Source organism: Clupea harengus, chromosome 23, assembly GCF_900700415.2.
Source record: "Clupea harengus chromosome 23, Ch_v2.0.2, whole genome shotgun sequence".
Lineage (NCBI taxonomy): Eukaryota > Metazoa > Chordata > Actinopteri > Clupeiformes > Clupeidae > Clupea > Clupea harengus.
This window is the reverse complement of record NC_045174.1, coordinates 3,656,069-3,667,497: the sequence shown is the minus strand read 5'-3', so window position 1 is coordinate 3,667,497 and position 11,429 is coordinate 3,656,069. Positions and strand designations below refer to the sequence as shown.

The 11,429-nt window shown below is 45.3% G+C and overlaps 1 protein-coding gene across 1 annotated transcript in view; it reads right to left on the bottom strand.

Annotated features, from left to right (window-relative positions):
* The window catches only part of LOC105908585 (dynein axonemal heavy chain 17), a 38,015-nt gene that overhangs the window by 1,275 nt on the left and 25,311 nt on the right, over positions 1–11,429 (bottom strand). The window contains exons 61-79 of the mRNA XM_042703140.1: positions 11,271–11,386; positions 10,962–11,154; positions 10,576–10,811; positions 10,182–10,304; positions 9,900–10,104; positions 9,556–9,720; positions 9,254–9,394; positions 7,532–7,702; positions 7,307–7,429; positions 7,030–7,223; positions 6,788–6,936; positions 6,530–6,657; positions 6,162–6,389; positions 5,689–5,880; positions 5,216–5,395; positions 4,764–4,946; positions 4,374–4,556; positions 3,694–3,837; positions 3,218–3,443 (exon numbers count right to left, since the gene is read on the bottom strand). Of these exons, the coding sequence (XP_042559074.1) occupies positions 3,218–3,443; positions 3,694–3,837; positions 4,374–4,556; positions 4,764–4,946; positions 5,216–5,395; positions 5,689–5,880; positions 6,162–6,389; positions 6,530–6,657; positions 6,788–6,936; positions 7,030–7,223; positions 7,307–7,429; positions 7,532–7,702; positions 9,254–9,394; positions 9,556–9,720; positions 9,900–10,104; positions 10,182–10,304; positions 10,576–10,811; positions 10,962–11,154; positions 11,271–11,386 (3,280 nt within the window). The remainder of the gene's footprint in view (positions 1–3,217; positions 3,444–3,693; positions 3,838–4,373; positions 4,557–4,763; positions 4,947–5,215; positions 5,396–5,688; positions 5,881–6,161; positions 6,390–6,529; positions 6,658–6,787; positions 6,937–7,029; positions 7,224–7,306; positions 7,430–7,531; positions 7,703–9,253; positions 9,395–9,555; positions 9,721–9,899; positions 10,105–10,181; positions 10,305–10,575; positions 10,812–10,961; positions 11,155–11,270; positions 11,387–11,429) is intronic.

Below are 11,429 nucleotides of genomic sequence, written 5' to 3'. Positions count from 1 at the left end.
AATCATTACAGAAATAAATATTTTTGAGAAATGTCTTCTATCATTTTGGCAGATAACAGTATACAGTGGGGAAAATAAGTATTTGAACCCCTGCCGATTTCGCAAGTTTGGCCACTTGCAAAGAAATGTGTGATCTATAATTGTAATGGTAGGTGTATTTTAACAGTGAGAAATAGAATATCAACAAACAAATCCAGAAAACTGCATTTTATAACATTTATGACTTAATCTGTATTTGATGCAGAAAAAAAGTATTTGAACCCCCAAGCAAACAGCCAGAATTCTGGCTCCCAATGACCAGTTATGTGCCCAAGAGGCACACAGATTAGTCCTCATTAGGCCTAACAAGGTACACCTGATCTCAACTGGTGACGTGTATAAAAGAAACCTGTCCAAAGAATCATACTTCACACCTTCAACCTCACCACCATGGGCAAGACCAAAGAGTTGACCAAAGACGTCAGAGATAAGATTGTAGACCTGCACAAGGCTGGAATGGGTTACAAAACCATCGGCAAGCAGCTTGGTGAGAAGCAGACAACTATTGGTGCGATTATTCGTAAATGGAAGCAACACCAAACAACTGTCAATCACTCTAGGTCTGGGGCTCCATGCAAGATATCCCCTTGTGCGGTATCGGTGATCATCCGAAAGGTGCAGAATAACCCCAGAACTACACAGGGGGAGCTTGTGAATGAATCCAAACAGGTCACAGAGTTCCTATCAAGGAACAATCTCCTCGATCCAATCCAGTCTGGATTCAAAAGTGGTCACTCCACCGAAACAGCCCTGTTGTCTGTGACAGAGGCCTTGAAAACAGCTAGAGCAGCAGCTCAATCCTCAGCTCTCGTCCTGCTTGATTTATCAGCTGCGTTTGATACAGTCAACCACCGCATCCTTCTGTCCATACTGTCAAGTATGGGCATTTCTGGCAAGGCGCACTCCTGGTTTGAATCGTACCTCACTGGGCGCTCGTTCAAGGTGTCATGGCAAGGTCAGCTGTCTGTACCTCACCACCTTACCACAGGGGTGCCCCAAGGCTCGGTGATGGGACCACTTCTCTTTGCCATTTACACCACTTCGCTGGGCCCTATCATCCGCTCGCATGGTTTTTCCTATCATTGCTATGCCGATGATACTCAACTGTTTCTGTCTTTCCCTTCTGAGGACACCACTGTCTCGGCGCGGATCTCGGACTGTCTTGCTGATATATCCACATGGATGAAAAACCACCACCTTCAGCTGAACCTGGCCAAAACGGAACTGATGGTCTTTCCAGCCAAACAGGCCATCCACCACAACATCAGCATCAATATTGACTCCTTGTCTCTTGTTCCATCCAAAACAGCAAGAAACCTCGGGGTCATTATTGATGACCAACTGACTTTCACGGACCACATTGCCTCTGTCTCTAGGTCCTGCCGCTTTGCGCTATTCAACATCCGCAAAATCAGGCCGTACCTAACCCAGTATGCCACCCAGCTGCTGGTGCAAACCTTGGTGAATTCCCGCCTTGATTACTGCAACGCCCTCCTAACGGGCCTGCCGGCTTGCGTGGTGAAACCACTACAAATGATCCAGAACGCGGCGGCGCGTCTGGTGTTCAACCAACCGAAGAGGGCACACGTCACCCCGCTTCTTATTGACCTCCACTGGCTGCCTGTAGCTGCTCGCATTAAGTTCAAGTCACTTATGCTTGCCTACAGAGTGCTTGATGGTTCTGCTCCCACCTACCTAAATGCTCTTGTAAGGGCAAATGTTACACCCAGGATGCTGCGCTCTTCTAGTGAGCGTCGTTTGGCAGTGCCGTCTGTGCAAGTACGGCAGTCCAGACTATTCTCATTTGTAGTTCCACGTTGGTGGAATGAACTACCCAGCACTACCAGAGCAGGGGCGTCCCTCTCTACCTTTAAGAAGCTCTTGAAGACCCAACTCTTCAGAGAGCACTTCCTGTCCTAACTGGCACTTCGACTAGTGCGTAACTTGCAATTACAGCAGTTACATTTCTGCACTTCTTTCTTTCTTTTTTATTTAATTTTGTTATATTTCTTATGTAATGTAGTATTTATTTATTGTTACACCAGGTTCTATTGCTCGTAGCTTGAATATTCTCTCCCTTGTACGTCGCTTTGGACAAAAGCGTCTGCTAAATGACTAAATGTAAATGTAAATGTAATGAATGATCTCAAGGCAGCTGGGACCACAGTCACCAAGAAAACCATTGGCAACACACTACGCCGTAATGGTTTGAAGTACTGCAGCACTCGCAAGGTCGCCCTGCTCAAGGAAGCACATGTACAGGGCCGTGTGAAGTTTACCAATGAACACTTGAATGATTCTAAGGAGGATTGGGAGACAGGATGTGGTCAGATGAGACCAAAATCAATCTCTTTGGCATCAACTCGACTTGCCGCGTTTGGAGGGGGAAGAATGCTGAATATGACCCCAAGAACACCATCCCCACCGTCAAGCATGGAGGTGGAAACATTATGCTTTGGGGCTGTTTCTCTGCCAAGGGTACAGGACAACTCCACTGCATCGAGGGGACTATGAATGGGGCCATGTAATGTGGAATATTGGGCTTGAACCTCATTCCCTCCCATTGAAAACGCAACCTTAAGGATTTGGAGAGGATCTGCAAAGAGGAGTGGACCAAAATCCCTCCTGAGATGTGTGTAAACCTGGTGACCAACTGCAAGAAAAGTCTGACGTCTGTGATTGCCAACAAGGGTTATTCCACCAAGTACTAAGTCATGTTTTGCTAGGGGTTCAAATACTTATTTTCTGCATCAAATGCAAATTAAGTCATAAATGTTATAAAATACAGTTTTCTGGATTTTTTTGTTGATATTCTGTTTCCCACTGTTAAAATACACCTACCATTACAATTATAGATCACACATTTCTTTGCAAGAGGCCAAACTTGCGAAATCGGCAGGGGTTCAAATACTTATTTTCCCCACTGTAAGTGCGAGTGTATAGTCCGCTGGTCATTCTTGAAGACCCCTCCCCTGTGGGTCTGGGCCCTGGTTATGTTACTTGCACAGAGTATATAATACTGTTTGGTTGCAAAACACTCTAATACTGATCTCCAATTCCCACGATAAAAACACCTGGTTGCAGCTTAGAAGCATCTAAGTGAACAGCTGCATGACGTTATGGGTTTCAGCAGGGTCTTCAATGAGATTGGCGTTGATGCAAGTAGTGTGGGACCTACCCTCCATGAACAGGCCGTGGACGTAGGCTCCTTCTCGGGGCGGGGTGGTCATGTCCTCGCGGTTCTTCTTGGTCACCTCCACAGCCAGGCACATTTTGTCCAGCGGCCACTCGTTCTTGCGGGCCATGGTCTGCATGATGGCCGTCAGGAAGGACTGCGGGTTGAAGAAACCGGCCAGCCACACCGCCGGGGGCATGGCAAAGTCCCCCGTCCATGCATCCAGCTCCTGAGGACAGAGATAGGAGTTGGTTCAGAAAGATCCTTTGTGATGATCAAAAATTACATTTTTACTTGAATTTTGTTTAAAGGGTATGATCAACATTTTGTTTTACGAATTTACCTTTACTTCTATGATTGGGCATGCATACATACAAAATTGTGAAAAAAGTAAGAGTAGGGGAAAAAGTAGTAACATTAACTAGGTGTGTGTGTGTGAAAGGAAACTGAATTGACATCTTCATGCGTGTTGCTCTTACCTTGATCCTGAGAAGCAGGTCAGCATACCAGCCTCCCAGACCCTGCAGTGACGGGTACGCCCGTTTGGTCCAGGAGTCTGGCACTGTGTCCAAGAATAGGGCATTCCCCAATTCCTCCATGTCTGTAGTGATGGTCAGCTCACCCTGAGAACCAAACACACTTACGGTATTGATTTCAAAATAATGGAGGTTTGAAAGTGGCATCAAGCAATTCGAGTGACACATCTGATGTGGGCTGGCTGGACAGCAGGGACTATGTGATCTCTTCTTGATACATACAAGTAAGGCATTACCCTGCGTGTGAAAGGTACAGAGATTTATATGTGATCTATGTCACCATAACCTCTGCATTTGAATGACCGGTTGAGGACATTAGATTTTGTGTGAGCTGTCTGACTCTGGTCCTCAGTGGCAAGAATGTCATGGTATTACTTCTGCTACTTCAACTATTTGTCTTTTTCATTTAAGTTTTTCTCTACTATTACACACACTATGATGACGTTCTACTATAATTACACACACTATGATGACGCTCTACTATAATTACACACACTATGATGACGCTCTACTATAATTACACACACTATGATGACTTGTGCTCATTTCTGTTAACACTTAAGCTTCACACTAAAAGGTGGCGTGTGTTTCCATAACAAGGCAAGGAGGTGCAGCATGCAGACCTTGAGACCCAGGTTGAGCTCCCTGAGTGAGCGGGACATCTCCATAGTCAGGTTGTTCATCCTCTCACACTCTTGGAACACCACGATGATGAAGGGAGTCTTCTCCTCTGCCTTGGCAATGATCTCTATCATGTTAAAGCTGTCGGGTAACTTCTCCAGGATCTCATCCAGACAGGCCTTCACCTGAAGGAGAAATGGTTCAATACCCATGGCAACACACTGCAAAATGGTCCTGCACACACATCTCTTCGAACAACTATAGTCTTGAATCTCAGCCTGTCGGTTTTGTCGTTGGGTGTTTGGACTTTCCATGAGTGAAGGATGGTCCAGAGTGAAGCTTGGTCAGTGAAAGGTCATGGCTTGGCGTCAGGGCTTTGTGATGAGACCTACCTTCTCCTCCCGAGACACTCCCCCGCCTCCTGCAGCACTGGACTCTTTGGGCTGCAGCTCCAGGATGGTGCGGAACAGCTTCTCCGAGGTGACGGTGAGGAAGCCGATCTCAGCGTTGGGGTGCAGGCCGTACAGGTAGGGGCTCTCCGCTGGCAGCACCTCTTCGATATAGGAATGGTAGCCCTGAGGCCAACAGCACATGCAAGATTAGACAAGATCAGACAAATTAATCAGCACACATTTCTGGGCCACACAGAAGAGAAATCTCCCATTAACTCTAAACACAGTTGGTGTGTGTGTGGATTCTGAGATGCTGGTACATTAACACTATTTTCCTGACCCTCAGAAGGTAAAGTAATCAAATAAGATGAATTGATGTATCAAATATATATCTTTTTTTGTGTAGTAGATTCTAGGGTGCACAGTGCCTTATACGTGAGTGGAGAACTGACCTTGTAGTCGGAGTTGGGTGGCACAGGAAAGCCAGGTGCCAGACACAATTCTCCTTCCAGCATCTCAGGGCCCACGTACTCTTCCAGGTAGGTCTTGCACAGCTTCCTGTCCCAGTCATCTGTGATGTGGCCTCCGTACATAATCTCTCCAAACAAGTAGCGCAGGTCATCCCAGGGTACCTGCCCAGCACAGCAAACAATGATTTCAGCTTTAGGCAATGCTTTTTGTTGAAATGTTTTTAATTCTTCATTGTTTCTTGGAACCGTACGTTCTCTATGATGCACTTATGCAATAAAAGCTGTGAAAATGCTTGTTTTACAATCACCACAACACTGGTATTAATGATCAGAACATTCAGTTAAGAAGTAAGTTGCACATAAATAGAGGTTTCCATATTTACAGCTCTTGTGTAAATCGTAATGGCTCAGGGTGTATCTCAGTTGCAATGCGCTACTGAAAGGGAGCGCTGCACCTTATTGTTGGCCTCCAGGTAGTTGTAGAGCACGTTGACGGAGATGGTGAGGTCACCGTTGTTGAAGGGGTACGATCTGTTCCATCCTTGCGCACCAAACTTACGCCTCTCAGCCACCACCGCGTGGAAATAACACAGAGTGAAGAGGATGACCTTGAACTCCGACTCCTTGGAGCACATCTCTAGAGTGTCCTGCAGAGAGCAGCACATGCCCATGGCACTGTCAGGCAGCAGCCTCCTCATCCATACCCATCCAAATGAGTATAGGAGTATAGGAGAAGAGACTGTACACTACCCTTCACTGCACAAAACACTAGGCTTCTCTGAAAGCTTCTGACTACATTAGACTCCAGATGGTTCTTGGAAACTATAGAATGTAACTGCTTAAATTAAGATACTTATTACGATGTCTGAGTATTCATATTAAAAACAGGGTCTTCAGACCCACTGGTCTGACCTATGGAGGAGCTCACCTGGTTGAAGAGATAGAGGGCTTTGTGCAGGTTGGGATTCATGCCGGTGGGCGGCTCGTTAGTGATCTTGATGGCGTTCTCCAGCAGGCCCTGTGGGATGAGGTGGGATTCGGGTGTGGGAGATGGCTCGGCGCTCAGGAACACGCGATAGTCCTCATGACTGCCGATGCTGTAGCGCTCAATGCGTTTGTCCAGGCTGCTCAGCCATTTAGCCACCAGGTGGATGTTCTGAGTTCACACACACACACACACACACACACACACACACACACACGGTTGTTCTTCAGAGGATATCCACACCATATTTGTGGCCCATCAATTTTAGGTTTGGTATTATGAATTTATGATAAATAGTGTTATGTAGATACCTGCAAAATGACCCAGTGTCCCTCCACAGCAGCCTGGTCTAGCGCAGCCTCCGCCACAACCTCCTGACCTTGACCCAGAGACACGCTGTGGAACTTCAGGTTGTCAAAGGTGAAGCCAAACTGCTTACCTGCATGGAAAAACAGACATCCATTCAGTGTGTGTGGGAGCAGGTATGATTTAGCTAAATGAGACGAGTTGCCATCTAACTTGGACCACGGTACTTGAAACCTAAACTGTGAATAGGTCTTAAGACCCACCAAGTGCCTCCACGTCCTTGAGCGGGTTGACTCCAGGGGAGAGGATGAAGAAGACAGGGGTGGAGGAGCTGCTCTCCTGATAGGATACAGCAAACTCCACACTGCGGCCCTCCACATACTTGGTGCCCAACTTCTCCTCAACAAAGTTTCTGCAGGATGACACGAACATTTATTTTGTGAAGGAGAATTCATGCATAACAGAGCAAATGCAAATCGTGGATGTGGATGTGGTAGTACTGTACTTGACAGCGTAGCACATCCTGTCTGGTCTGAGGCATCTCATCATGCACAGTTTCTGCAGGCCCATCTTGCTCTTCCATTCCTGAGGGAACTTCTCCTTCTCCGGAGCCTCAGATTCCACAAATTTCTTCCAGCCTTTGGCCGAGCCCTCTATGTCCCGGTCCATATTCTTGAACTCGTCCATTTCAGCTAAGGCCTGAGGGAATCAAGAGCTTGAACTTGCTGCTAGTCAACAGTGTTTCAGGAAGTCACTTCTCATTCAGAAAACTATTCACAAACCTTGATGCCACCCCAGCACTGGTTGGACAAAAAGTCCACAGGAGATCCCAATCCTACTTTGTAGGGGAACCTTAGCAGGAAGTCCAGCTCCACAGGATTAATCTCATTCTTCATTACCAGAATCTATTGGGGGAAGACAATAATCACGGTCAAAGCATACTGAGTAGGTAACATGTCTTACAGGTTATATATTGACCATTCCCTCCACACGAGCCACAGGTTTACCTGGAAGGAAATCTGAGCGATGAACGTCAGCTTGTCCTTTTCAAACAGTGAGCGGTTGGTGTACATGAACACTGAGTAGGTGATTTCATCAATCAGGTTCAGAACTCTCTGCTTCACCTCCTCAGCTGGCTCAGTGGTCATGATGGCCATTTCAAACACCACACTGAAGGCCTGTGCATTCACACACACACACACACACACACACACACACACACACACACACACACACACACACACACACAGCAGAAACACCGTCACTACTCCTCTGACATGCCTTGATTTACATCCCAATTATAGTTGACAATGAATTGACCGTTCGCAAAAGCCCCGCCCCCTTAGATACTGTTGCTACGTCCGACAAAACTCCCAGGAATGTCAACCCAAAAGCATGGCGAGGACGGGGACAAGCGCTATATCTGTCAGTGTCAGTGAGTCTTTGTGGAGTAATATCTCCACGATACAGTACAGTAACGTAACAGTGTGGAGCAAGATAGCTGCTGGTAACATTATTGTTCAAGGGATGTGTGTGCATGTTGCTGAAAGCATCAGATTGTATCAGATCGCCAGGTTATTGCTCTCAGGTTGTGCCTTATGCATACCTTGGGATACTCAGGAGTAGGTTGCCCATTCACAAAATGCTACAAAGATTAAAATAAAAAACGTTTTGTTCAACATTGATACAGTATAATAAGCTCCTTGCAACTTGCTGGCGTTTGCTATCGCTAGCTAGGATAGCTCAGCGTGCAATTTTACAGACGGTAACATTAACATTTTGATTTTAACATAAACTAATTTGTTGGAGAGACTAGTTATGTACTAGTAGTGGTAATAATACTAGTTGACATGAACCATAACTGTTTGGGGGTGTTCTCTCAACTAGATAGTTCGCTAGATAGCTAGCTGCAAGCAGCTTAATTTACTTTGGAGCAGACATATGTGTGTTTGTTGATCTTTGATATATTGAGTTGGGAGTGGGGTCTCCCACACTGTTTAATCCAGAGCCTGCACCTTTCCTCCTGTGTTTTGGGCTTTGGAAATGCGGAAAAATACTACGCGTCCCTCTAATATCTCAGGGTACCTTGTGTCAGATTAGGGCTGAACGATTTGGGCAAATAATCTAATTGCGATTTTTTTCCCCCCAATATTGCGATTGCGATTTAATATGCGATTTTTTTAAATTTTATCCTCTTTTTTACCCCAACAAAACGTAATGAATGATTTAAATATGACCAACACAATATTAGATACATTTAGTGTAAAATATTCTTTCCCACATTTTACATTTTTATTTAACGGCTCATTACAGAAACAAGAACAACAAATCGGTGGCTTTGCCACTGTGCATTTAAGTAATTTAAACAAAGTCATTGTAAGTATAAACACAAGGCATGCACTTTTTAAACACTGTGTGCAAAATGTACCATTTAAAAAAAAAAAAATTTTAGACCACGTTGTAATCGCTGACGTTGCGGTTAGAAAATCGCGATTTAATCGCAAATGCAATTAATCGTTCAGCCCTATGTCAGATCTACAAGTCCCGTAGGAACACCGTTTCACCATGCTGCTCACACCCTCAAATTTGTCGGATCCTCTTCTCTTAGTAGCGGTTGCTAAGGTATGATTGGACGAGGGCCATTCTAGGGAGGAGTTTTGCGAACTGTCAATTCCAGACAAAGTGAGACAAAAGTGAATACAGATATAGTCAGCCATAACAGAACCTACCTTGAGGGAGAACTGGTAAATTGGATTGATCTTGTTGAGGTCATTAAGGATAAAGTAGAGCAGTGCAGCTCTAATGGAGGCTGGTCTGTAATTCTCTCTAGCCAAGTTGATCTTAGTTTCAGTGATCTTGGCCTCTCGCACCTAATAGGGAAGAAAAGGCAGAAAAAGGACCGATAGACCTGTTACAGTCCTCTCCAGAGCCTGCTTTGAAACTGCTCTCAACAGATAGACTGGCCAAAGTCACTCAGAGTGAGGAACATCATCCAACATGTGTGTTAACACATTAAAGTGGAAGGGTCTACCTTCTCCTGGATCTCTGTGGCTGTGCACTTGGTGGTCTCCAGGTTCTCCACCAGTGCTGTGTCTCCTAAGAAGTTTCCAGAGGCAGCTGAGAGACGGGCCAACAGTGAGTCTTCCAGCTGCTTCAGCACGATCTTAAAGTTGTTCTGCTGTTTGGTTAACTCTGCCTGGAATACACATTAACCTCAGGTCATTATTACTGGGAGAAACAGTCTTAAAAGGAAATGTACTGAATTTAACAGCTGCACACAATGCTTAATCATGGTTTAATATTGAAATCCAAGTACTGATTATGAAACTATTACATTCCAAATGACATAATGACTCTAATTATTGTCTGATTTACCTTGAGCTCCTCCAGGTCAGGCCTCTCTTTGGCCACTACAGCCGCCAGCAACTGGTCCTCCAGTCCATCACGTGTCACCAGGAAGTTGATCATTGTGCACTGTGCCTGCATCTCTGGTTTGTAGTGGGGGTTGAAGTACTTGGTGTGTAGAATGAGACGGAAGTCGGCATGGTATTCCACCTCCTTGTCTCCAATCCGAATGTACCTACAAAGATTCAGGTGGTGTTATTATATGAAACAGAACATTATGTGAATGGGCATGAGCGTACTGGTGCCACCTACTTTCCCTTCTTGATGGTGTTTCTCCCGAGCAGAGGGTCCAGCACTGGCTCCACAGACTCACCGATGTTCTCAAGCAGCAAGGTGTCTCCATTAGACACAGCCATCTCTATGACGTCCAAGTAACTGCAGAAAACACACAAGGGAGGATGCGAGGAAGGAAGGAAGGAAGGAAGAGAGCATTCATTAGTCTTTGTGAATGATAATACTATACTATACTTTGCCTTACAAAAGTACAAAACAAAACTAGTTCCAAAACTACTAAAGAAAAAAATGTAGACTCTTATTCTACTGGGCCATTAGTTTCCATCAGTGGGAATCTGTAACATTTTCATCTATAACGTAGCTTGTTAGCTTGTTAGTGAAGTTGCATAATTGAGACGGTAGGAGATCTCACCCTTTCTGGCCCAGCCTGATGATTTTCAGGTCATTTCCAAACTTGTTCTTAATCCACTTGATGCCCTGGAGCTGTGCGTCAACTATGAGGGGCCAGCGCTGCGTGTTGCACAGGATGGTGGCGTTCTCAATAGACATACGGTCACTCGGCAGGCCCTGGTTGCTCCAGGCTGCGATGTCGGCATCGTCTGTCAGCAGTGTGAGAGGGTCCAGACCCTCTGTGATGGGGATGGGCACCTGAGGAAGAGTTGAGTTTAGCAAATACTTTGGTGATTGAAAACAGTATGTACTACAATTGTGGTGAATTATGTGCTGTGCTTGTGATTATCAGTTCATTCAAACCCTGCTAGGGACACAACTGCGGCATGTATTGTCCTTCTGAGATACCTTTAGCTCATTGAGGTAGGGCATCCAGTACTTGTCCATGAGGTCTGTGCGATACTTCTTGGTGAAATATCCCACATAAGAGACAAATGCTGTGATGAGCAAGACATCACCACTCAGTGTTTTCTCCTGGATCTTAAACTCAGCCACGGACTCAGACCAACGGACCTTCTCAGATGCAAGACCACCAACCAATCTTTCAGTGTCAAACACAAACACATTTTTTAAACATGGAAACTAAAACATGAATATAGTTGACTTGATGAATATCTGAGAAGTAAAAAAAAAAATAGGTTTGAGTCTGCAGGTTACCTGTTGGCGAGAGAGATAACTTGATTGGTTGCATCAGCTTCCTGTTGACACTTCAGTTTGTCTGATGTTGCTTTCTCAAAAGCTGCTGTTAGCTTAGCCAAGTTGGCATTTAATTGCTAAGGAGAGAAAACCATTTATGAACATAAATCATAAACAGCT